The 26,825-nt window shown below is 42.5% G+C and overlaps 1 protein-coding gene across 3 annotated transcripts in view; it reads left to right on the forward strand.

Annotated features, from left to right (window-relative positions):
- Positions 1 to 26,825, forward strand: part of acss2l (acyl-CoA synthetase short chain family member 2 like) — a 139,993-nt gene that overhangs the window by 70,700 nt on the left and 42,468 nt on the right. For all 3 annotated transcript variants that reach the window (XM_072569867.1, XM_072569865.1, XM_072569864.1), the window contains exons 2-3: positions 1,936 to 2,131; positions 20,844 to 20,935. In XM_072569867.1, coding sequence (XP_072425968.1) covers positions 2,043 to 2,131; positions 20,844 to 20,935 — 181 coding nt within the window. In that variant the 5' untranslated portion in view covers positions 1,936 to 2,042. The remainder of the gene's footprint in view (positions 1 to 1,935; positions 2,132 to 20,843; positions 20,936 to 26,825) is intronic.

Below are 26,825 nucleotides of genomic sequence, written 5' to 3' on the forward strand. Positions count from 1 at the left end.
AGGATGGGTTTGACGGTGACAGAGAGGCTGAGGATGAGGGTGTTGGGGGAAAGGCAGGATAAGGGGGTGAGGGAGACAAAGAAGCTGAGAAAGAGGGGTGAGGGAATGTGGGAGACAGATTGGGGATGAGGGCTCAAAGAGGCTGGGATGAGGAGGTGGAGGAAGCTGGGGTTGAGGGGACTGAGGCAAGGAGAAGGCAGAGATGAAGACTGGGCCTGATAAAGAGGAGCTTCTTCTCCTGGGCTATGTCTGTCTCCTTGGCTGATTGGGAAATCTAAACAATTACTACATATCTGGAAGAGGTCTGAATACCATTAACTGGGTTTCACTATAAAGCCTCCTCCAGTATGGAAAGCAACCTTTCACCAATATTCTTTGATTCTGTCACTCAGTCAATGTTTATCATTGCTATTTTCCTGTTTATTACTCCAACTTAGCATACAAGTCCATTGTATGGAACTTTACAAAATGCCTCTTGGAAGTCCATGTATACTACACTGACCTTCTCTCTTATCATAAAACTCAAGCAAGTGGGTTAAACATGACTTACCCTTGACAAATTCATGCTGGCCCTCCTTTTGTGACTCATAGCAACGCTTTCTGGATTTTTGCACAACTGTTGCCTCCACAGCTCCATCTGGAAGTCAGATCAGTCATTGTATGAAGTTAAATTGGTGCCAACTTGGTGCCAAACAACCCACGTGCCCTCTGAGTTGAATCTAGTGGGTCATGTGGTACTGTTTTGGAGCAAAGTGGTGTTCTTCTGGAAATCCTAGATATGACAGGTTGTAACATGACTGCACTTTGTATGAACTATAGATAGGCTGTTCTCAAGATGGTTTCAGTAGCACCTCCCAAATCCGTGACCACTACTGCCTGGAAGGACAAGGGTAGTAGGTGCATAGGACCATCATTTTCTGCAAGTTTCCCACTAGGACACATTTGGAATGACATCTGTGTTCCTGCATTGGAACTGGACCAAAATCGGAGCTCTGGGAGGACCATCACAAACTACTGCAATGTTTTTATTGATTAATGGAGTGTGGACTTGCACTGACTAAGCCACCATTTATTGCTCATCCCAAATTGCCCAGAGCGCATTATTGTAGATTTGGAGTCAAACATAGGCCAGACAAGGTAGGAATGACAGATTTCATTCCCTGAAGGGCATTAGTCAATTGGATGGGTTTTTACAAAAATCAACCATGGTTACATAAAATCATAGAATCACTACAGTATGGAAAGAGGCCATTCAGCCTATCGAGTGTGCACCTACCATAGAAGAGCATCCCACCCAGACCCAGCAACCCCGCCCTCCCTTACTCTATCCCCATAAATCTACCTTTAGCATGGCCAATCTACCTAACCTGCACATCTTTGAACTGCGGGAGGAAACCAGAGAACACACTGGAAACCAAAACAGACACTGGGAGAATGTGCAGTCTCTACATAGACAAGGTTGGAATCAACCCTGTGTCCCTAGAACTCTCAGGCAGCAGTGCTAACCACTTAGGCACTGTTCCATCGTTACAAAGTTGCCTTAAGCTAACTTTAAAATTCATACTTCACCTTTTCCTAGGCTGGGATTTGAACCCATGTCTCAGGGCAGTAGCTGAGAGTTCTACAGTGTTCGTCTAGTGACATTACCACTGTACCAACACCTCTCCTTTTATGAAAACTGCCAGCCAACATGTTATCATGAGGAAATGGGCAGTAAATTGTGCCCCTTGCTAATAAAGTTCCCATCCTCAAAATGAATTGAGAAAGAAAGTTGCAATAATTATTATTATTATTTCATTTTATCAAGAATAAAATAATTTTAGCCAGTGGAAAATTACTGGGAAATGGCCCTGCTTCTATCATGCAGACTTCTTAAAATGTCTGTCCTATTATTTATAAACCTTGTCATTCAATTTCTTTTTTTTTCCTGAACAGAATTCTGGGGTGAGCTTGCTAAAGGGTTTTATTGGAAGAGCCCTCCGAAAGGAACAATTCTGGATTATAATTTTGACGTTTCAAAAGGAAATGTGTATGTGAAATTCATGCAAGGAGCAACAACAAACATCTGCTACAACCTGCTGGATAGAAACATACAAGAAAATGGTCAGGGAGATAAAATAGCTTATTTCTGGTAACGAAAGGCTTTCTATTCTTGCTCTGCCTTACATATATATTGTTGTACCTTTCAAAAATATACATATCAAGGATAATATTGGTTTATACGTTACAAAAAATATTGAGAGAAAATGGCCATTTTATTAATCTAACAAATTGCTCAATGAGATGTAAACTCTAAGTACACTGATTAATACTGGTAAATAGTGTTCTTGCAGCTAGCTACTCCTGGTACCACACACAAATGGTTATTCTTCATGTAAAAGAATAAAGTGAAAGCAAAGAAAATTGAAGCCTAAATGCAGAGAAATGCAAGTAGAGTAAGTAGCAGAGCACATACTAGCATCAACCAATGGGCTCAATGGTCTCCATGAGGTAATATCTATAATTGTTATGAATCTATGGATTGGGGAAGAAGAGGTCACTGAGAGTGATCGCTAGATTATCTGTTGTTACCAGTTTTCTTATCTGGATCAGATAAAGTCTAGTTGTCTATATAAAAATGTATATAGACTAGTAAAAAACATGTTGGAAGTGTAACATGGATTCTATGTTCTGCCCCTTTTCAAGCCATTCAAATTTGATTCATCAAATTAGATAAAAAGTTGGGCTTATTGCTGTATATTTCTGTGGTGCACAATTGTGAGGTGAATCATATATTATTGAAAGTGTTATGATGTGTATAGTTCAGTTGATGATCATTTTATTCCTCTATTCTGTCTCCTAATTGCTGGCCTGCCCCAGATCCTTAAAAATAATTTTCTGTTATTTTATGAATTTCTGTGAAGTCTGGAATGTGCATGTGAACTCCATTGAATCACTGCACGCAAATAATTAAGGATTTAGTTTGAGGTATTTGTATTTATATTTTTTTTCGCTTACCTTCTGCATTGACTTGACTTTTCACCCCTATTTCCAACTTTGTTACTTTTTACTGGATTTTGTTAACAGATCATGCAACCTCCCTCGCATTGTACACATGAAAAGGAGTTAACTTAGTGCAAGATATATCTATTTAGATATCATGGCTTTATTGGCAGATATAAATTCATGGTAATCATTTCAATTTGGTGTATTGTTGCTGTGCTTTGAGAAAGAAAAATGTTGATCTCATTGCTGTTGCCAGAGGTTTTCTATAATTAAAATAATAGAAGATTACACAGATACCCACTGAGCAGGTGTCATTGAAGTCGAAGGATTTGCAAAACTCTTTAGAACTAAATCACCACACCCTTGTCAGACACCCTTTTCCCCCAAAAATGAGGGCGACATGGTTGCTCAGTCATTAGCACTGCTACCTCACAGCGCCAGGGACCCGGGTTCGATTGTCTGTGTAGAGTTTGCGCATTCTCCCCATGTCTGTGTGGGTTTCATACGGGTGCTCCAGTTTCCTCCCACAGTCCAAAGGTGTGCAGATTAGGTGTATTGTCCATGCTAAGTTGCCGATAGTGTTCAGACCTAAACAGACTAGATGGGTTGGCCAGAGGAACTGCAGTGTTACAGGGATATGGTTAGGGGATGGGTCTGTGTTGGATGTTCTTCGGAGGATCAGTGTGGACTTGATGGCTGAATGGCCTCTTTCCACACTGTAGGGATTCTACAAACACTCTTAAGCCTCTCCTCCACACGCTATGCTGCTCTCTCCATTATGTACTACATATCTAAAAGATTCCAACTACAGTGCCACTAAAGGAGCTACCAAAGCTGCAGATCCCTCAAATCTTGCAAGATGGCTTACATGGACCTCAGACTTAGCACGTGCTGATTGCTCTATAACTGGAAAGATAATAATTAGAAATTATGTATTTATGTAACAAAGCTAATATGCAGACACAGCAGATAATAAAGAAAGGCAAATGGAATGTTGGCTTTTATAGTTAAAGGAATAGAATATAAAGGTAAGGAAGTATTGTTGCAGCTATACAAGGCATTGGTGAGACCACACCTGGAGTGTAGTGTGCAGTTTTGGTCCCCTTATTTAAGGAAAGATGTTGTGGCATTGGAGGCAGTTCAAAGGACGTTCAGTAGATTGATCCCAGTGATGAGGGGTTTGTCATATGAAGAGAGATTGAACAGTTTAGGCCTACACTGTCTGGAATTTAGAAGAATGAGGAGAGATCAAATTGAGGCATTCAAGATGATAAAAGGCGTGTATAAAATAAATGTGGAGAGATGCGTCCTCTGATGGGGCATTGTAGGACAAGAGGTGATAGACTTTGGATAAAGGGTAGCAATTTTAAAACAGAGTTGAGGACAAACTACTTCTTCCAAAGGGTTGTGAATCTGTGGAATTTGCTACCCCAAAGTGCAGTGGATGCTGGTACAGTGAGTAAATTTAAGGAGGAGTTAGACAGATTTTTAATTGGTGATGGGTGAAGGCTCATGGAGAGAAGGCAGGAAAATAGGGGTGAGGAGCACATCAGCCATGATTGAATGGCTGAGCAGACTCGATGGGCCGAGTGGCCTAAATCTTCCCTCAACTCTTATGAACTTATGGAAGTTTTAAATTAAAAATCCCAGGCTGATAATTTTTCAAGGAAATAGAGATTCAATCAAGCAATCTGATGTGATATGAATACAATTGTTCAGTAGCATTAACAACAAAGCAGTGTGTTTTATGATAATAAGACATATCACATTGCATAACACTTTCATTATAACAGGCAGTGAGTTGAAATTCAATGGCACTGCCTCTTTTGTCAAGCATTAATCAGGCACCTAGTGCACAATCAGACGTCCTGCACTAATTTTAAGCTAATATTGAAGCTCCCATTAGGTCAGTCTGAGCAAACCAGGTATTAATTATGAGATCCACTGTCTTTCTGAGGTCTGGAAGTGTTTGCTCAGAAGCAACAAGGACTGACCCCAGCTGCATTCAGGGAAACCAAGTTCACAGGCAGCCTACTAGATAATCCTTACATTTTCTTTCAACATATATATATTTATTCATAAAATGTGTAAATGTGTATTACATAACAGTTCAAATCTGACATTACGTGAGGTCCAACACATTTCCATTTTGTGTAGTATGTGATACAGTGAGGTGGCTCACTGTAATTACAATTACGTTACTTTTACAATATCCATTTGCATTTCAAAATATTTACTGCTGCGTGCAGTCCAAGTAGTTTTACCCATAATATTTCCAATACACCTTCGAATTATTTTCCTTCAACTGCCTATCTGATCAGCTTTCCATTGGAATAACCCTTCCTCGGTCACTCGACCCGAAACATTAACTCTGATTTCTTTCCACAGATGCTGCCAGACCTGCTGAGTTTTTCCAGCAATCTCTATTTTTGGTTCTGATTTACAGCATCGGCAGATCTTTTGATTTTTACTGGAATAACAGCGTTCTTTACTGAGGATCTACATTACCACTAGAATTACAGAGTTCTATTCAAAGGAACAAAAAAGCACTTACATCACTGGACTCACTAAAATAACAGCACTCTCTCCTCACTGAAATATCAGAACTCTCTAACATTGGAATAACAGTACTCTAATCACAGAATCAACATAGGTCTCACCTCACTGGAATTTACTATATGTAACCCCATCGGAAACAGACTTCCAATCACAGAAACATCCCTCTACCATCACCCTTCACTTCCTATCTCCACCAGTTTTAGATCCAGTGTGCCACTTTGTCTTGTATCCCACGTGCTGTTACTTTCTCTCCCAGTCTGTCATGAGAGACCTTATCAAAAGCCTCGTTAAGGTCCATGCACATCACATCAAATGCATTACCACTCCTGCTTACCTCATGAAAAGATTCATTCATATTTGTGAAACACGACCTTCCATTAACATAGTCATGCTGAATATCCCTGATGAGCTCTCCAAGTATGTGTCCCTCAGAATTCTACCTAATGACATCCCCATCACCAAGATTAGACTGATTGGTCTATCCCTTTCTCCCATTTTTGATCATGGGACAGTGTTAGCTGTCCTCCAGTCCTTTGGCAGTTCACTGTAGTCAGACAGGATTTGAAAATTGCTGCCAGCATCTCTAATATTTCCTCTAGTGCCTCCCTCAATGGCCCACAGATTTCCTTCTGGCCCACAGATTAATCCATTTTTAAGATTGTCACCCCACTAGTATCTCCTCTCTGTCTATGTTAATTTCTTCTAATATATCCCAGTGCTTCACAGTGATGTTTATACCTGCATTGTCATTTTCCATCGTGAAGCGTTCAATTGAAGACTGTACCCATGTCTTCTGGGTACACACTGATTATCTCTGTGGTCCCTAATGGGCCCTACTCTTTCTCTAGTTATTCTCTTGCACTCTCATGCATTCTCTTTGCCTTCCTAATTTCCTTTTTCAGTTCCCATCTGCATTTTTATACTCCTGTAGGAACTATGCTGTGTTGAACACTTGGTATCTGCTGTAAGCTTTTGTTTTTCCCTTAATCCTAACCTTTATGTTCCATGACATCCAGGATTCTTTTATCTTGACCTCACTGTTTGTCTCTTGCTATTTCCTCCGTGAATGCCTCACACTACTTTGATTCAGTTTTATCTGCAAGTGTCTGCTCTCAAACCATGTTGAGCCGAATTGTGTCTTATCTTAGTCTTTTCCCAGCATAGAACTTTTATGCCTGGCCAATTCTTATCCGTTTCTGTAACTATCCTAAATCCAACCAAATAATGGCTTCTGTCTCCCAAACTGCTCCCCAACCTGATATGCCTTCCACTGCCTGGGCTCATTTCTGATTATTTGGTCTAGGACAAAAATGTCTACTCACTGGAATAACAGACCTACCTCTTCAGTGAAATAACAGAGTTTTCTCCTCACTGGAATAAAAATGTATTATTCGCTTGAACAACAGAATGCTCTAACATGAGAAGAACATCATGTGGAGATGCTGGTATTGGACTGGGATGAACAGAGTTAAAAATCACACTACACCAGGTTATAGTCCAACAGGTTTATTTGGAAGTACTAGCTTTCAGAGCACTGCTCCCTTATCAGGTAACTAGTGTGGCAGGATCACGAGACACAGAATTTATAGTAAAATATCACAGTGTCATCCAATTAAAAGTAGAATGGGTTGCAGGTTTCAGTTCATTAATATGTAAATCCCAGAACTTCTTTTAAGTCATGTTTTCAAGGTAACTTAAGGTTTTATAAAAGAAAGGTGACATCTTAGCTCAGGTGATGCATGAAAATTGTGAGGTTACAGTCCGTCTGTCTCCCAATCTTGAGTCAGACTGATTCTATTTCCAAAGTAGGAATTTATAAAATGTTGTATGGATTGCCTGCAGGTTGTATGCTCTTTGAGCAAAATAGAATGTGTCTGCAAATACAATTCTGAAAGCACACAATATGCAGGCAGTCAATACAGGCAGTCAATCCATACATTTTATAAATTCCTACTTTGAAAATAGAACCAGTCTGACTCAATACAGACAGACTCTAACCTCACACCTTTAATACATTGTCTGAGCTGAGATGTCACTTGTTTTATAAAACCTTAAATTATCTCGAGAATATGACTTAAATAAATTCTAGGATTTACATGTTACTGAACCAAAACTTTTGACCCATTCTAACAAATTATAATTGGACTATAAACTGGTGTGTGATTTTTAACTAAAATAACAGAATTTTCTGTTCATTGGAGTGACACAGCTCTCTCCTCACTGAAGTGACGGAGCTCATTCATAGAATTCCTACAGTGTGCAAACAGGCCCTTCGGCCCAACAAGTCCACACTAACCTTCTGAAGAGTAACCCACCAAGACCCATTCCCCTACCCTACATTTACCCCTGACTAATGCACCTAACCTACACATCCCTGAACGCTATGGGCAATTTAGCATGGCAGATTCACCTACCCTGCACATCTTTGGATTGTGGGGGGAAACCGGAGCACCCGGAGGAAACCCACACAGACATGGGGAGAGTGTGCAAATTCCACACAGACAGTCGCCCAAGGCTGACATTGAACCTGGTTTCCTGGCACTATGAGGCAGCAGTTCTAAACAATGCGCCACTCTACTACCCTATCAGTGTTTTGTCACTAAAATAACAGCGCTCTCTTTCCTCACTGGATTAACAGAGTTCTATTCATTGGAATAACACAGTTTATTCCTCATAGATTAACAGAACTGTCTACTAATGGATTAACAGAGCTCATTCCTCACTGGATAAACAGAGCTCTATTCCTTAATACTGAAATAACAGCTGTCTAACACTGGAATAAGATGACTTACCCCACACTGAAATAACTGTACACTCTCCTCACTGGAATAACAAAGCTCAGTTCACTAAAATAACAGAGGTCTTTCCTCGCTGGACTAACCAAGCTCTATTCAATGAAACAACATAACTCTCTCACACTGGGAGTAGCAGAGCTCTTTCCTCACTTGGGTAACAGAGCTCTCTTTCCAGTATTTTGTCCCATTGTTGTTTGAGATCTGACCTACAACGGTGGTGTCATCAACAAACCTGTAAATGAAGTTAGTGTGGAATTTGGCCATATAGTTGTGAGTATATAAGGAGTATAGGAGGGAACTGAGTATGCAGCCTTGCAGGGCACTGGTGTTGAGGATTATGGCGGAGGAGGTGTTGTCACCTATTCTTACTGAGTGTGGTCTATGGGTCAGGAAGACAAGGATCCAGTTAGAGGGAGGAGCTGAGACCTTGGTCTAGAGTTTAGAGATAAGTTTGTTTGGAATAATGGTGTTGAAGATGGAGTTGTAGTCAATAAGTAGGAGTCTGACCTTGATATCCTTGTTATCCAGATGTTCCAGGGATGAGTGTAGGACCAGGGAGATGGTGTCCGCCATGGACTCATTGTGCTAATTGCAATTGCAAAGGCCAATTGCAAAGGATCAAGACAATTTGGTAGGCTGGAGTAGATGTGAGCCTTGACTAACCTTTTGAAGCACTTCATAATTGTGGAGGTCAGACCTACTGGGTAGTAGTCATTAAGCATGCTGCATGATTTTTTTGTTTGGTGGTCTTCTTGAATCAGATTGGAACTTCAGGTCATAGTAGACAGAAAACTACAGCAGAATATGAATAATAATTAGCAAACTGGGTCCCTATTTACCTTGCCAAACCTTTACTGGATTAGGATTTTGGGTCAACTTTGCATCCAATAATACTGAGTGACAACATGAATCCTTCAACTTTCCACATCTGATGTGGCTTATGATCAATGACTGATCCCACCATGACCATGTCGAACATCCTGCTCTTCACTGGCCACATCAATGTTCTCCGAGATATCTGGTGAACTCCCGGACCTTGACGTAAGCCCTCCTTTATCACAGGATGATGCAATCTGTTTTCAATATGTGCTGCCACAAATGAGAAAACTATGAATTTGCTAGAATGGTGCAGCTATGTGGTGTATTAGAACCTACAGAAGCAATTAAATTTGACTAAAATTGATGAAATGTTTTTATAAATTTGAAAGCAAACTTGAAAATGAATTATCAAATGGATTTGAAGTCATTTCAAAGCAATGCACTGTGCCTGAACAGTAAACATAAATCAGCTTACTGATATTGTGTTTGAGCTCTAAGACTCAGAAAGTGCTGAACTATAACACTGAGGCTGAGGTGCTAGATGAACTACTGCAACAAACCAGAACCTTTATTTACCGAGGACAGATTGCCATTTTGCTGATCACAGTTAACTTTATCTGTTGTTTTTGAAAAAACAGCTGTATCACTTTTGCAAACCTGGGTTCAGCAAACCCATGGTAATGCAAGTTAATCAAAACTTCTTGTTGTAAAAGACAATTTCAATCTTGGCCGTCCATTCTGTAACATTTTCGTACCAAGTGTGTTCCTAAACTGAAAGTCCATGATGAGAAAGATGGCATTTGGCTCATTGAGTCAATTGGGCCACCCACTGCTCTGCCTCAAAGTCCTACGACTTTGTCTCATTCAATTACCTTTTGAAATTATTCATCATCTCCACTTTGACCACTGTCATGGGCAACGAGTTCCAAGTCATTGCCATTTTCTGCATAAAGAAGTTCTTCCTTGTGACCACCACCAGGCATTAAAGTTGTGTCTTCCAGTCCTTGTGTCAGCAATTATTGAGAACAAGTTTCTTTTGGTTCACCTGACCCAAACCTGTCAGCATCCGGGAACCGGAGGTGTGGCTGCAGTGCACAGGAGGACGAGAGTAGGAAGGACAGGGACAGGATTTCAGGGTCACAGGAATATGCTGGCAGACAGCGAAGTGGTTTGAAGTGTGTCTACTTCAACGCCAGACGTATCCGAAATAAGGTAGGTGAGCTTGCAGCATGGATAGGTACCTGGGACTTCGATGTTGTGGCCATTTCGGAGACATGGATAGAGCAGGGTGAGGAATGGATGTTGCAGGTTCCAGGGTTTAGATCTTTCATTAAAAACAGGCAAGGCGGTAAAAGAGGGGGAGGCGTGGCCTTGTTAATATAACGGTGGCAGAGAGAACTTTTTGATGAGGACTCATCTTTGATGAGGTAGTGTGGGCTGAGGTTAGAAACAGGAGAGGAGAGGTCACACTGCTTGGAGTTTTTTATAGGCCTCCGCAGAGTTCCAGGGAGGTGGAAGAGAGGATTAGCAACATTACCCTAGGTAGGAGTGAAAGGAACAGGGTGGTCATTATGGGGGACTTTAACTTCCCCAACATTGACTGGAAATGTTATAGCTCGAGTACGTCGGATGGATCAGTTTTTGTCCAATGTGTACAGGAGGGTTTCCTGACACAGTATGTTGAAGGGCTGACAAGAGGGGAGGCCACACTGGATCTGGTGCTTGGTAATGAACCAGGCCAGGTGTTTGATTTAGTTGTTGATGAACACTTTGGAGAGAGTGACTATAATTCAGTTACGTTTAGTTTAGCACTGGAAAGGGATCGGTACATGCCACAGGTCAAGAGTTATCGATGGGGCAAGGGCAAGTATAATGCGAATCGGCAAGAATTAGGATGCATAGAATGGGGTAGCAAAATGCACGGGATGCAGGCAATCGAAATGTGGAGCTGGTTTAAGGAACAGATATTGCGTGTCCTTGATAAATATGTCCCTGTCAGGCAGGGAGGAAGTGATAAGGTAGGGGAACCGTGGTTTACTACAGAAATTACATCTCTTGTTAAGAAGAAGAAAGAGGCTTATGTGTTGATGAGGCAAGATGGTACAGATGAGGAGATGGAGAGTTACAGATCAGCTAGGAAGGATTTAAAGAGAGAGTTAAGAAAAGCAAAGAGAGGCCATGAGCAGTCTTTAGCAAATAGAATAAAGGAGAACCCTAAAGCTTTCTATAGGTATGTGAGCAATAAAAGAATGATTAGGGTAGGAATAGGACCAGTCAAAGACAGAAGTGGGAAGTTGAGTGTGGACCCTGTAGAGATCGGAGAGGTGCTAAATGAACATTCCTCATCGGTGTTCACTCATGAAAAGGAGATTATTGTGGAGGAGAAAAATGAGGTACGAGATATTAGACGAGAAAGGATCGAGGTTAGTTACGCACAGGTGTTATCAATTCTAGAAGGAGTGAAAGTAGACAAGTTATGGGTGGCACGGTGGCACAGTGGTTAGCACTACCTCACAGCGCCAGAGATCTGGGTTCAATTCCCGCCTCAGGCAACTGTCTGTATGGAGTTTGCACATTCTCCCTGTGTCTGCGTGAGTTTTCCTCTGGGTGCTCTGGTTTCCTTCCACAATCCAAAAATGTGCAGGCTAGGTGAAATGGCCATGCCAAATTGCCCGTAGTGTTAGGTGGTAAATGTAGGGGAATGGGTCTGGGTGGATTGCTCTTCGGAGGGTCAGTGTGGACTTGTTGGGCCAAAGGGCCTGTTTCCACACTGTAAGTAATGTAATCTAATCTAATCAAAAAGTCCCCTGGGCCGGCTGGGATTTATCCGAGGATTCTCTGGGAAGTTAGGGAGGAGATAGCAGAGCCTTTGGCTTTGATATTTGAGTCGTCATTGTCTACAGGTTTAGTACCTGAGGACTGGAGGATTGCAAATGTGCCCTTGTTCAAGAAAGGCAGCAGGGATGACTCAGGTAATTATAGACCAGTGAGCCTTAGTTCTGTTGTAGAAAAGGTTTTGGAAAGAATTATGAGAGATAAGATTTATAATCATCTAGCAAGCAACAATTTGATTTCAGATAGTCAACATGATTTCGTCAAGGGCAGGTCGTGTTTCACAAACCTTATTGAGTTTTTTGAGAAGGTGACCAAGCATGTAGATGAGGGTAGGGCAGTTGACATGGTATATTTGGACTTCAGTAAAGCCTTTGATAAGGTTCCACATGATAGGTTGGTGGAGAAAATGCAGAGGCATTGAATTGAGGGTGATTTAGCAGTTTGGATTAGAAACTGGCTTTCTGGAAGAAGGCAGTGAGTGGTGGTTGATGGTAAACATTCAGTCTGGAGTCCAGTTACTGGTGGTGTGCCACAAGGATCTGTTTTGGGACCACTGCTGTCTGTCATTTTTATAAATGACTTAGAAGCAGGCATAGGTGGATGGATTAGTAAATTTGCAGATGACACTAAAGTCGGTGGAGTAGTGGACAGTTTGGAAGAATGTTACAGGTTGCAGGGGGATTTGGATAAACTGCAGAATTGGGCTGAGAGGTGGCAAGTGGAGTTCAATGCAGCTAAATGTGAGGTGATGCACTTTGGGAAGAATAACAGGATGGCAGAGTACTGGAAAGATTCTTGATAGTGTGAATGTGTAGAGGGATCTTGGAGTCCATGTGCATAGATCCCTGAAAGTTGCCATCCAGGTGGATAGTGCTGTGAAGAAGGCATATAGTGTGTTAGGCTTCATTGATAGAGGGATTGAGCTCTGGAACTGCAATATCATGCTGCAACTGTACAAAATGCTGGTGCGGTCACACTTGGAATATTGTGTACAGTTCTCGTCGCCCCATTACAAAAAGGATCTGGAAGCATTGGAAAAGGTGCAGAGGAGATTTACCAGGATGAGGAAAGGCTGAGAGACTTAGGTCTTTTCTCATTGGAAAGAAGAAGGCTAAGGGGGGATTTCATAGAGACATACAGGGTGATCAGAGGATTAGATAGGGTAGACAGAGAAAGACTTTTTCCTCGGATGATGACGTCAGCTTGTACGAGAGGATATAACTACAAGTTGAGGGGTAATAGATTTAAAACAGATGTCAGAGGCAAGTTCTTTATGCAGAGAGTGGTAAGGGCGTGGAATGCCCTACCTGTTAAGGTAGTGAACTCACCAACATTAGGGAGATTTAAACAATCCTTAGATAAGCTCATGGATGACTTTGGGATAGTGTAGGGGGACGAGCTGAGAAAAGTCCACTGGTCGGCGCAACATTGAGGGCCAAAGGGCCTGTTCTGCGCTGTATTGTTCTATGTTCTATGTTCTATCTTGTCACCACAACCGAATGAGCCTCCAGGAAGGGTGAGAGAGGTCGGCACCTAATGCAGGAGCCTTTTGTAGATATACCCATTTGAAACAGGTATGCTGTTTTGGAAAATGTAGGGGGTGATGGATTCTCAGGGAACGTAGCACAAACAGCCAAGTTTCTGGTATTGAGACCGGCTCTAATGCAACGAGGGGTACGTTGGCTTCGAAGAGATCAATTGTGTTAGGGGATTCTGTAGTCAGAGGTACAGACAGACGTTTTTGTGGCCAGCAGAGAAACAGCTGAATGATGTTTGTTTCCCTGGTGCCAGGATCAAGGATGTCTCAGAGAGGGTGCAGAATGTTCTCACATGGGAGAGGGGCCAGCAGGAGGTCATTCTCCACATTGGAATCAACGAATTAGGAAGGGAAAAGGTTGAGATTCTGAAGGGAGATTACAAAGAATTAGGCGGAAATTTAAAAAAGGAGGTCCTCAAGAGTAGTAATATCTGGATTACTCCCAGTGCTACGAGCTAGTGAGGGCAGGAATAGGAGGACAGAGCAGATGAATGCATGGCTGAGGAGCTGGTGTATGGGAGGAGGATTCACAATTTTGGATCATTGGAATCTCTTTTGGGGTAGAAGTGACCTGTACAAGAAGGATGGATTGCACCTAAATTGGAAGGGGACTAATATACTGACAGGGAAATTTGCTAGAACTGCTTGGGAGGATTTAAACTAGTAAGGTGTGGGTGTGGGACCCAGGGAGATAGTGAGGAAAGAGATTAATCTGAGACTGGTACAGTTGAGAACAGAAGTGAATCAAACAGTCAGGGCAGGCAGGGACAAAGTAGGACTAATAAATTAAACTTCATTTATTTCAATACAAGGGGCCTAACGGGGAAGGCAGATGAACTCAGGGCATGGTTAGGAACATGGGACTGAGACATCATAGCAATTACAGAAACATGGCTCAGGGATGGGCAGGACTGGCAACTTAATGTTCCAGGATACAAATGCTACAGGAAGGATAGAAAGGGAGGCAAGAGAGGAGGGGGAATGGCATTTTTCATAAGGGATAGCATTACAGCTGTGCTGGGGGAGGATATTCCTGGAAATACATCCAGGGAAGTTACTTGGGTGGAACTGAGAAATAAGAAAGGGATGATCACCTTATTGGGATTGTATTATAGACCCCCTAATAGTCAGAGGGAAATAGAGAAACAAACTTCTAAGGACATCTCAGCTATCTGTAAAAATAATAGGGTAGTTATGGTCGGGGATTTTAACTTTCCAAACATCAACTGGGATTGCCATTGTGTTAATGGTTTAGATGGAGAGGAATTTCTGAAGTGCGTACAAGACAAATTTCCGATTCAGTATGTGGATATACCTACTAGCAGAAGATGCAAAACCTGACCTACTCTTGGGAAATAAGGCAGGGCAGATGACTGAGGTATCAGTGGGGGAGCACTTTGGGGCTAGCGACCATAATTCTATTAGATTTAAAATCGTGATGGAAAAGGATAGACCAGATCTAAAAGTTGAAGTTCTAAATTGGAGAAAGGTCAATTTTGATGGTATTAGGCAAGAACTTTCGAAAGCTGATTGGAGGCAGATGTTCGCAGGTAAAGGGACAGCTGGAAAATGGGAAGCCTTCAGAAATGAGATAACAAGAATCAGAGAAAGTATATTCATGTCAGGGTGAAAGGGAAGGCTGGTAGGTATAGGAAATGCTGGATGACTAAAGAAAGTGAGAGTTTGGTTAAGATAAAGAAAGAAGCATATGTCAGGTATTGACAGGATAGATCGAGTGAATACTTAGAAGTAGGAGTATACTTAAGAGGGAAATCAGGAGGGCAAATAGGGGACATGAGATAACGCTGGCAAATAGAATTAAGGAGAATCCGAAGGGTTTTTACAAATATATTAAGGACAAAAGGGTAACTAGGGAGAGAACAGGGCCCCTCAAAGATCAGCAAGGCAGCCTTTGTGTGGAGCCACAGAAAATGGGGGAGATACTAAATGAATATTTTGCATCAGTATTTACTGTGGAAAAGGATATGGAAGGTATAGACTGTAGGGAAATAGATGGTGACATCTTGCAAAATGTCCAGATTACAGAGGAGGAAGTACTGGATGTCTTGAAACGGTTAAAGGTGGATAAATCCCCAGGACCTGATCAGGTGTACCCGAGAACTTCGTGGGAAGCTAGAGAAGTGATTGCTGGGCCTCTTGCTGAGATATTTGTATCATCGATAGTCACAGGCGAGGTGCTGGAAGACTGGAGGTTGGCAAACGTGGTGCCACTGTTTAAGAAGGGCAGTAAAGACAAGCCAGGGAACTATAGACCGGTGAGCCTGACGTCGGTGATGGGCAAGTTGTTGGAGGGAATCCTGAGGGACAGGATGTACATGTATTTGGAAAGGCAAGGACTGATTAGGGATAGTCAACATGGCTTTGTGTGTGGGAAATTCCTGAAGAAGGGCTCTTGTCCGAAACGTCGATTCTCCTGCTTCTTGGATGCTGCCTGACCTGCTGCGCTTTTCCAGCAACACATTTTTGACGTGGGAAATCATGTCTCACGAACTTGATTAAGTTTTTCGAAGATGTAACAAAGAAGATTGATGAGGGCAGAGCAGTAGATGTGATCTATCTGGACTTCAGTAAGGCATTCAACAAGGTTCCCCATGGGAGACTGATTAGCAAGGTTAGATCTCATGGAATACAGGGAGAACTAGCCTTTTGGATACAGAACTGGCTCAAAGGGAGAAGACAGAGGGTGCTGGTGGAGGGTTGTTTTTCAGACTGGAGGCCTGTGACCAGTGGAGTGCCACAAGGATCGGTGCTGGGTCATCTACTTTTTGTCATTTACATAAATGATTTGGATGCTAGCATAAGAGGTACAGTTAGTAAGTTTGCAGATGACACTAAAATTGGAGATGTAGTGGACAGCGAAGAGGGTTACCTCCGATTACAACAGGATCTGGACCAGATGCGCCAATGGGCTGAGAAGTGGCAGATGGAGTTTAATTCAGATAAATGTGAGGTGCTGCATTTTGGGAAAGCAAATCTTAGCAGGGATGATGCACTTAATACTAAGGTCCTAGGGAGTGTTGCTGAACAAAGAGACCTTGGAGTGCAGGTTGATAGCTCCTTGAAAGTGGGTCGCAGGTAGATAGGATAGTGAAGAAGGTATTTGGTATGCTTTCCTTTATTGGTCAGAGTATTGAGTACAGTAGTTGGGCGGTCATGTTGCGGCTGTACAGGATATTGGTGAGGCCACTGTTGGAATATTGCGTGCAGTTCTGGTCTCCTTCCTATCGGAAAGATGTTGTGAAACTTGAAAGGGATCAGAGAAGATTTACAAGAATGTTGCCAGGGTTGGAGGATTTGAGCTCCAGGGAGAGGCTGGGGCTGTTTTCCCTGGAGCGTCAGAGGCTGAGGGGTGACCTTGTAGAGGTTTACAAAATTATGAGGGGCATGAATAGAATAAATAGGCAAAGTCTTTTCCCTGGGTTGGTGGGAGTCCAGAACTAGAGGGCATAGGTTTAGGGTGAGAGGGGAAAGATGTAAAAAGGGCCTAAGAGGCAACCTTTTCAGAGGGTGGTATGTGTATGGAATGAGCTACCAGAAGAAGTGGTGGAGGCTGGTACAATTGCAACATTTAAGAGGCATTTGGATGGGTATATGAATAGGAAGGGTTTGGAGGGATATGGGCCAGGTGCTGGCAGGTGGGACTAGATTGGTTTGGGATATCTGGTCGGCGTGGACAGGTTGGACCGAAGGGTAGGTTTCCATGCTGTACATCTCTATGACTCTCTGACTCTATGAGTTCTTAATCTCCTTTGTTCTAATGTGATTGACACCAGTTTTCCAACCTTGTCGCTAAAATGCCTCATCCCAGTGATTACTGCATCCTTTCAATGCTCTTCACATGCTTGCTAATGTTTGGTGACCAGAACAGGACACAGTACTGTAGCAGTGGTCACTTCTCTATTTCTGTATTTGGAAAGTTGTCCCAAATGCTTGTTACTGTCTAAAATTGATGTGTACGAACACAGGTCCCTGTGGAAACTTTAACAGGGTTATTCCCTGGTGAAAATTAAGAATATCACCATGTGTGCACTGAACAGCTGAATTTCTGGTCACACATGCTCTATTCTTGGCCTCTTTGCATGCCTTTTAAACATTAGAAGGGCCTCTCTATTAGGGTAAGTGGGAGTGTGTTGATCTGGTGTGAAATCCAGGACTCAGATCAAATCAAAATACTGCAGATGCTGAAGTGTGAAATAAAAACAGAAAATGCTGGAGAAATTCAGCAGAAGAAGAGACATGACAGATTTGAAACATTATCTCTGGTTCTGTCTTCCCAGTGACTCAGCAAGCCGGCAGCATCTGAGCTGAGTTTCTGCAGCATTTTCTGTTTTTGTGTCATGAGGCCTAGTCTGAGCCTTAAAAAGAGGAGTCTGCAGAACTCAAAGGAGAATTTCAGGGCAGTGAAGAGCTGGTTCCAGAGTTAGTCCGATAAAGAGGATTCTGGAGGTCTGAAAATTATAATCAGATAAAGAAGCCAGTGGTATCCAGGAGTCCCTAGATATGAGGGTAATGTGAAAGATCCAGGAAATCTAAGAACCATAGAAATTGGGTGATGGAATAGGCTATTCAGTTATTTGAGGCTCCACTGCTATTCAGTATAACTACGGCTGATTCTCTGCCTCAATGCCATATTCCCAAACCTCCACGCCCCCCCCCCCCCCCCCCCCCCCCATTCCCCGCCCATATTACTTGATGCCTGCAAAATCTAAGAATGCGTCTATCTCATTCTTGACTATGTTCAGTGACTTGGCCTCCACAGTATTCTATAGTTAAGAGTTCCACAGGCTCACTATCCTTAGAGTGAGGAAATGTTTCTTCATCTCAGTCTGAGAAGATCATCTTTATTTACCTGAGACTGTGTCTCCTGCTTCTACACTGGGGAAAACATCCTCCCAAAATCGAGCCTGTCCAACCTGGTTTGAATTTTATATGTTTAAATCTGATCCCTTCTCATTCTTCAAAAGTCTAGTGAATACAGGCCCAGTCAAACCAATCACTCCTCATACATTAGTCCTGCAATCTTTGGTATGAGCCTAGTGAACGTTCACTGCATTCCCTCTGTGGCAAGTATATGCTCTGTTAGGTAAAACTACACACAGTAGTCCTGGTGTGGTGCCACCCAGGCTTTGTATGACTGCAGTAAGACATCCACATTCTGAAGGTGAAAGTGAGGACTACCTCAAATCCTCTTCCATGAAGACAATGTACCATTTGTCTTTCTAATCGCTTCCTGCGCATGCTTTCATTGAATGGTGTACAAGTGTACCTGGATTCCTTAGCCTATCCACGCTTCCCAATAAATACACCATTTAAACAATACTCCTCCTTTCTGTTTTTCATACCAAAGTGTAGAACTTCACACTTAGAGAATTGCAGGTCTGGGATCATAGTTGTCCAGTACTGTTCTGACTTAGAAATGTATTGCCTTTCCTTGCCTTCTGGGTCAGAATCTTGCCACATCCTCCCTTATAGCATTGGGGTCTACCCACACCAAATGGACTGCAGCAGATCAGGAAGGCTGCTCATTTCCACCTTCTCAAGGGCAAATAAGGATGATCAATAAATACTGGATGGTCAGTAAATAAATATATTTCATGTATGAACATAGGAAAAAAATCTGATTAAAAGGACCTGGCTTTTAAACTTATGACAAACTTCAGTGAATTTATAGCAGCAATCTAGAAAGCTGAAGATTTTGTCCCAACAGCACCTCCTGAGGTTCAGGCCTTTATGTTAAGCAATCTAAACAAGCATTTTCCAAAGAGGAAAGGTACGTTTGTTTCAAGATTTGGAACAAGAAAGATGAGTATAGATGTTCCACCCAGCCTCAAAAATGTTTTTCACCTGTGGCTGGCTCCAGTAATGTTTGGCACACCCTTAATAAAATTTGACGTGTTCTGATTTGTGGAGGAGCTATTTGCTTCCCCACCATCCCAATCTGTGAGATGACTATCCTCAATCTGCAAGTATGAGCAGCTCATTGTCAGCATATTAATCCACCCACAAAATCAACCAATACTTATCTGTCTGACAAAACTGAAAATCACTGCCACTGTTGCTTTGGTATGACACCTCTTCCACTGGGATCCGAAATGAGGAAGAGTAAACAATACAAAGAGGAGCTGCAGAGGGGAAAGAAGCAGTAAATACCTTCCAGACTGAAGAAGACAGCTTAGACAATATTTAACAAATACCATCACCTTTGATCAGCAGTTAAGAGATATTCTGCTATCGGAGCCCTTATCCTTAATGTCTGCCAAGTGGACTGTCCTGTTTCTTTTCACCTTGGTTTAGGAGTCATCTTGCTTCATAGTCAGAAATCCTGAAGTGCAGACAGGTCAGTGCAGCATTGAGGGTGTGCTGCTCTGTCAGAGATGGCATCATTCAGATAAGATGTTCCTCTCTCAGGTGGATAGAAATGATCCCTGTGTCTCTATTTGAAGAACAGTAAAGACAGGATAATGTTGAACCTGAAAAGAATACCTTTTGATGAACCAGAACTTCTCAGTATTGGGCTTGATGTGTAGGTTTGCTAGGAATTGGACTGTTCCTGATCGACTGTCTCACTCACTGTAACCAGAATGGAGAAAACAATTTTATCCTGATCCCACTGAACCATACTGCCCTTTTGATGAGCTTAATCAGTTTTTGAACAGGCTTGATGCAAGGAAATTGAACAACAAATAAAAAGTGTGATTAATTAAATCCCCAAGATCAGGAAATATCCAGGCATGGATAGTCTGAATCAGGTGATCACAAACAGAACAATGTTAGGCATGACAAATGGTTTCTGCGCTGTTAACAAGAAGAAATGCTTTGGTTCCTGTGCCCCATTGCTTTCCAATAATCCCGGCTGAAAATACATGGATTTCATCATCAGGTGAAGACAGGGTTGATCTTTGCTCAGGTGCTGACATGATCAAGACCCAACATGGTTCCACTCAAGAACCACAGATAGAACTCTTGTCAGACAGAGACAACTGGTAGTGGGTTTAACCTGAGGGTCACTGTGCTTCAGGTGAATTGAAGGCAGAGACTGGGATTGAATCCATGAATAATGACCAATTGGATGAAGTACTTACGAGGCAATAAATTAAAATGGAATTAAATTTGAGATTTGAGATCACTAGCTTAAAGGAGAGCGATGAAGGAAAAAAAAATCAGTTCAGAGGCTTGAAGCAAAAGTGAGATTCAGTGAAACCTTTCAGTGAGTTTAGGACAGAGACAGATGGATGATATTGGAAATGTAACTTTTCTTAGTTGCGATAACTTCTGTCTTTTTTTTATTCTAGGGAAGGAAATGAACCCCATGTCTGCTCCGCCATCACCTACTCTCAGCTCTTAAAGCAAGTCTGCAAGTTTGCCAATGTTCTACGGACTTTAGGTGAATAATTATTTTTTCCAGGCAGCAGTAGAGAGGTCTTGTCGATATAAGTAGAGAGCTCTGTTAATCCAGCGAATAAAGCGCTGTGTTTTTCCAGTGAGTAAAGCACCGTGTTTTTCCATTAAGTGACTGTCATTTTTTTTCAATGCATTGTTGGGATGTTCTGCCTATTTGTTGCCTATCCCCTTGAGTAAGTGGGAATGAGCTACCATCTTGAACTGCTCAAATATAAAATAGAACATGTTCAGCATATATTGTTAAAATAATAGTGATGTCTTTTTTTCAGTGTTTTATATTAAATCTTTATTTCACTTTGCTCACACAGAATTAGATACAGCACAAATACAGCCATTCAGTTAGTCCATGCTGGTGTTTAAATGCTACCAGCTTCCCCCCATTCCAGCTATATCATCTTAGCCTTTCAACATATCTTTTCTATTCTCTTTTCCCTGTTGAGCCCATCTGGTTACCTTTTGAAGTGTGTAAGCCATTTGGCCCAGCTGCTTCCCCATACAACATGTTCTGCATTTTAATCATTCCCTGAGTAGAGAAATTTCTTCTGATTTTCCTGATGCATTTATATGGAACTATTTTGTATGTAGGGCCTCTAATCTCCCACAGCTGGATGATTTCTTGTCCTTGAGGCTATTTGTTATTAAGTTCACTGGGAGAAAGTGAGGACTGCAGATGTTGGAGAGTCAGAGTTGAAAAGTGAGGTGCTGGAAAAGCACAGCAGGTCAAGCAGCATTTGAGAACCGGGAGAGTTGATGTTTCAGGCGTAAGCCCTTCATCAGGAATGTGAGGGCTTATGCCTGAAATGTCGACTCTCCTGCTCCTCGGATGCTGCGTGACCTGCTGTGCTTTTCCAGCACCTCACTTATCAAGTACACTGTCAATGCAGAAAACACCACTTTAGGACGAAGGTTACAGAAACAGACAACAAAACCAGAACCAACGACAAGAAATACCAAGCTAATAATAGACAGACTATCATTAAAGATACCAATTCTTATAACTCTGACAGATTGATGGAGGTGGTAGAACACAATAAGTTAAGGTTTGGCATCATATATAAGTAGGCATTTCATCAGTTTTGTTGCATTTCATATAAACAGAATGGCACTGCGGTAATTCTGAAATGAACAGAGGGGCACGTGAGTGCAAATGGCATGCTTAGTTGATTATACTTATATTTCTAAATTTCAATTCTATCATTCCACCTGTCATTATGTTTTGGTGAAGGAAAACAGCATCCTGTACAGTCACAATGTTATCCTCTCTGCTGGTGACTCAGAAACTTGCAGCCTTGCTCAGGTCACTGAAACTCCCCTTGGTGGCCAACCGAAACAATGCACAAGCCACAAAGAAAGGCAAAGGCAAGAGGAGACATCCACAATCCAGTTTCCCAAAGATTGCCCTGGAAATCTGAGATACAGGGCTATCCCTAATAATATGACACATTTGTTTGCTCTCGGTATAAGAGCCTGATCCACCACTCATGGCTGATCATTTATCTCAATGATTCCTGCTTGGACTCCATATTGCTCTTGCATCTAAACTCTAGCGATGTTTTTATTATCTTCCTTAGAGTCATAGAGATGTACAGCACAGAAACAGATCCTTTGGTCCAACTCATCCATACCGACCAAATATCCCAACCCAATCTAGTCCCACCTGCCAGCACTCTGCTCATATCCCTCCAAACCCTTCCTATTCTTTTAAATGTTGCAATTGTACCAGCCTCCACCACTTCCTCTGGCAGCTCATTCCATACACGTACCACCCTCTACGTGAAAATGTTGCCCCGTAGGTCTCTTTTATTTCTTCTCCCTCTCACCTTAAACCTATGCCCTCTAGTTCGGGACTCCCCCATCCCCAGGGAAGAGACTTTGTCTATTTATCCTATCCATGCCCCTCATGATTTTATAAACCTCTATAAGTTCACCCCTCAGCCTCCGACGCTCCAGGGGAAACAGCCCCAGGCTAATCAACCTCTCCCTATAGCTCAACTCCTCCAACCCTGGCAACATCCTTGTAAATCTTTTCTGAACCCTTTCAAGTTTCACAACATCCTTCCACTTGAGTATATTTGACCTCTGTAGTCTTCTGTAGCTGAGAATTCTAAAGTTCAATCTCTTCAAGTGAAGAAATATTTTCTTATCTCAGTCCCTAAAATCCCATTTCCCAAGACTGTCTCCTCTGTTTCCAGACTCCCCAACTTTGAAGAACATCTTCCCTTCAGCTAGTCTGGTCAGCCTTGTTCGAATTTTATACAATTCAATTAGATCCCCACTCATCCTTCTAAAGCCAACGAGTTATGAGGGATGTGATTGAGGGTTGGTGTAATGGATAGGAATGTGTTAGTGTTGGGGACACAGTATAGTCAGTGGAAGATATTGGTCCCAGCAGTTCTGTTGTGTTGTGTTGCCTGGCTATTGCCATTGTTAAAGGCATCTCCTCACCACTGGAGAAAACTTGGAGTCAGAGGGGGAGGATCCAGAGGAACCATGCAAAATGGTATAGGTACCAAGATCTACCAAATGTCCTGAAGATAGGAATATTGGATGAATCTGGTTGTTGGAGTTCTAGTTTAGCTAATCTTTGATGTTGTCTAAGCTGCTTTCTTTGGTGTTGGCATTTTGCTGTGCTTCTAATAATCGTTCCTGTAGTGATTAGAAACTCCCAAACATTCTGCTATGGGTAGCAAGTCTAAAAGACTTAACTTGTGTTCTTCTGATACTATTTAATTGGGCAAAGTGATATTGTCCCTAGCCCTGGACTCAAATCCCACACCAGGACCTGTTGGCTATGGAAAGTGTGAAAGTAACGTGACCAGTCAGGGTTGTCAGCTGGTAAATCCTGTGGCAGGCAGTAGAGCGCAAAGGTTTCCTGGTCAGCCATTCTGAAAAAAAGCAATGCAGTGCATAGCCCATTAGCATGGAACAACCTAATGAAAATCCATTGCCTAACATTCAGAGCAAGGGCATAAGAAATGGAGGAAAGATATTAGTTACAAGTTCCCTTGTTCTTCCAGTCTCCTTTTGTAGTACTTTGTTCATTGGACAGTGTCCAAATTAAGAAAGAATCTCAAGTGAAGTAATTTCTGGATTGTGCCACTCGACCCAGGATCTGATAATTAAACACTTGGACCAAAGACTAATGTAGGAAGAAGGATTTTGTTCTATGAGATACGAGCATAAACCCTCAGCAAAATAAGAGCTATCCTTTTGGGATGGGTTCCACTTAAATTGAGCTGGAATCAGTTTTGTTGAGAATTGTATATCCGTGGGTAGGGATTTAAGTTGGAAAGGAGTGGTCAGGTGTAGGAGATTTAGAAATCCAAAGAAAAATATTGTGACAATTGAACAGTGGGTAAAGGCAAGAAGAGTGGGGCGGGAAAGGACAGATAATTTAAAAAGAAAGACTCTTTACTTGGACTTGTGAAGCAATTATGATGCACAATCTCAGATAAATGATTTGGCTGTAATCAACATTGCAGGGATATGATCATAAACTTGCCCAAGAGGGAAAGTATACAGTGCTGGGTACACCACATTGAAATAAAATAAACTATCAGAATGGACAACCCTTTATAGTAAAGGATGACATAAGGACACAGGAACATTCAAAACAGAGCTGAAGTATGTCAATCAGCCCTTGATTCTTCCCCACCATTCAATGAGATCATGACTGATCTTTTACCTCACACCGTTTTCTCACACTATCCCCATATTCCTTGATATCTACAATATCCATCAATTTCCATCTTGAACGTACTCATTCAGTGACTTAAGAACAAGAACACCCATCAAGGATTTACAATATCTCACAATTTAAGAAATATGTTGCTATTTTCCTTCCAAAGTGGACAGTAACTCATGTTTCCACATGATATTCCATTGGTATGTTCTTGTTCATTGACTCAGCCTGCCCAAATCCTCTTGAATCCTTTGCATCATCCTCATTACTCACATTACCACCAGGTTTAGTGTCATCAACAAACTTAGAAATATTACATTTGGTTGCCACATGCACATCACTAAAATGGATTGTAAATAGCTTAGGACCCAAGCACTAGTCCTTACAGTACCCACTAGTAACAGCATGGCATTCTGAGAATAGCCTTTTTATACTTCGGAGAAAGTGAGGACTGTAGATGCTGGAGTTCAGAGTTGAGAGTGTGGTGCTGGAAAAGCGCATCAGGTCACCCCTTCGGGCTTATGCCCGAAACATCAATTCTCCTGCTCTTCAGATGTTGCCTGACCTGCTGTACTTTTCCAGAAACACACTCTCTACGTTTTATTCTCAATCTTGATTTTCTGTCAATTGACCAATCCTTAATTCATGTGGTTATATTATTCCCAACTCCATATGATCTGATTTTGTTCACTAGCCTTCTGTGCGGGACCTTATTGATAGCCTGAACATTCAAATGCACCATATCCATTGGCTTCATCCCTTATTTATTCTGCTTGCTACATATTCAAAAAACCCTGACAGGTTCATCAAACATGGCTTCCCTTCCATAGAACTGTGTTGACTCTGTCGAATCTTACCATTAGTTTCTAAGTGATCCAAATATTGCATCTTTTATAATAGATTCTTACACTTTTCCTAAAGCAGATATCAAGTTAACCAGTCCCTCTTTTTCTGCAAGAGTGGGGTGACTTCTGCTACCTTCCAATCTCTTACAGAAATTTTGCTATGAACATTTTGGGAGATAACCACTAAAGTATCCACTGAGTTTGTTAATTAGCCCTTTCTCCTTGCGCAGTACTAGACCTCAAACCCACCGACTCCCATAGCTACCTGGATTACACCTCTTCCCACCCTATCTCTTGCAAAAATGCCATCCCGTATTCCCAATTTCTCCGCCTCCGCCGTATCTGCTCCCAGGAGGACCAGTTCCACCATAGGACACACCAGATGGCCTCCTTCTTTAGAGACCGCAATTTCCCTTCCCACGTGGTTAAAGATGCCCTCCAATGCATCTCGTCCACATCCCGCACCTCCGCCCTCAGACCCCACCCCTCCAACCGTAACAAGGACAGAACGCCCCTGGTGCTCACCTTCCACCCTACAAACCTTCACATCAACCAAATCATCCGCCGACATTTCCGCCACCTCCAAAAAGACCCCACCACTAGGGATATATTTCCCTCCCCACCCCTTTCCGCCTTCCGCAAAGACCGTTCCCTCCGTGACTACCTGGCCAGGTCCACACCCCCCTACGAGCCACCCTCCCATTCTGGCACTTTCCCCTGCCACCGTAGGAACTGTAAAACCTGTGCCCACACCTCCTCCCTCACCTCTATCCAAGGCCCTAAAGGAGTCTTCCACATCCATAAAAGTTTCACCTGCACATCCACCAATATCATTTATTGTATCTGTTGCTCCCGATGTGGTCTCCTCTACATTGGGGAGACTGGGCGCCTCCTAGCAGAGCGCTTGAGGGAACATCTCCGAGACACTCGCACCAATCAACCAAACCGCCCCGTGGCCCAACATTTCAACTCCCCCTCCCACTCTGCCGAGGACATAGAGGTCCTGGGCCTCCTTCACTGCCGCTCCCTCACCACCAGACGCCTGGAGGAAGAATGCCTCATCTTCCGCCTCGGAACACTTCAACCCCAGGGCATCAATGTGGACTTCAACAGCTTCCTCATTTCCCCTTCCCCCACCTCATCCTAGTTTCAAACTTCCAGCTCAGTAACTGTCTCCTTGACTTGTCCGGACTTGTCCTACCTACCTATCTTCTTTTCCACCTATCCACTCCACCCTCTCCTCCTTGACCTATCACCTTCATCTCCTCCCCCACTCACCCATTGTACTCTATGCTACTCTCTCCCCACCCCCACCCTCCTCTAGCCTATCTCTCCATGCTTCAGGC

Source organism: Chiloscyllium punctatum, chromosome 5 (assembly GCF_047496795.1).
Source record: "Chiloscyllium punctatum isolate Juve2018m chromosome 5, sChiPun1.3, whole genome shotgun sequence".
NCBI lineage: Eukaryota > Metazoa > Chordata > Chondrichthyes > Orectolobiformes > Hemiscylliidae > Chiloscyllium > Chiloscyllium punctatum.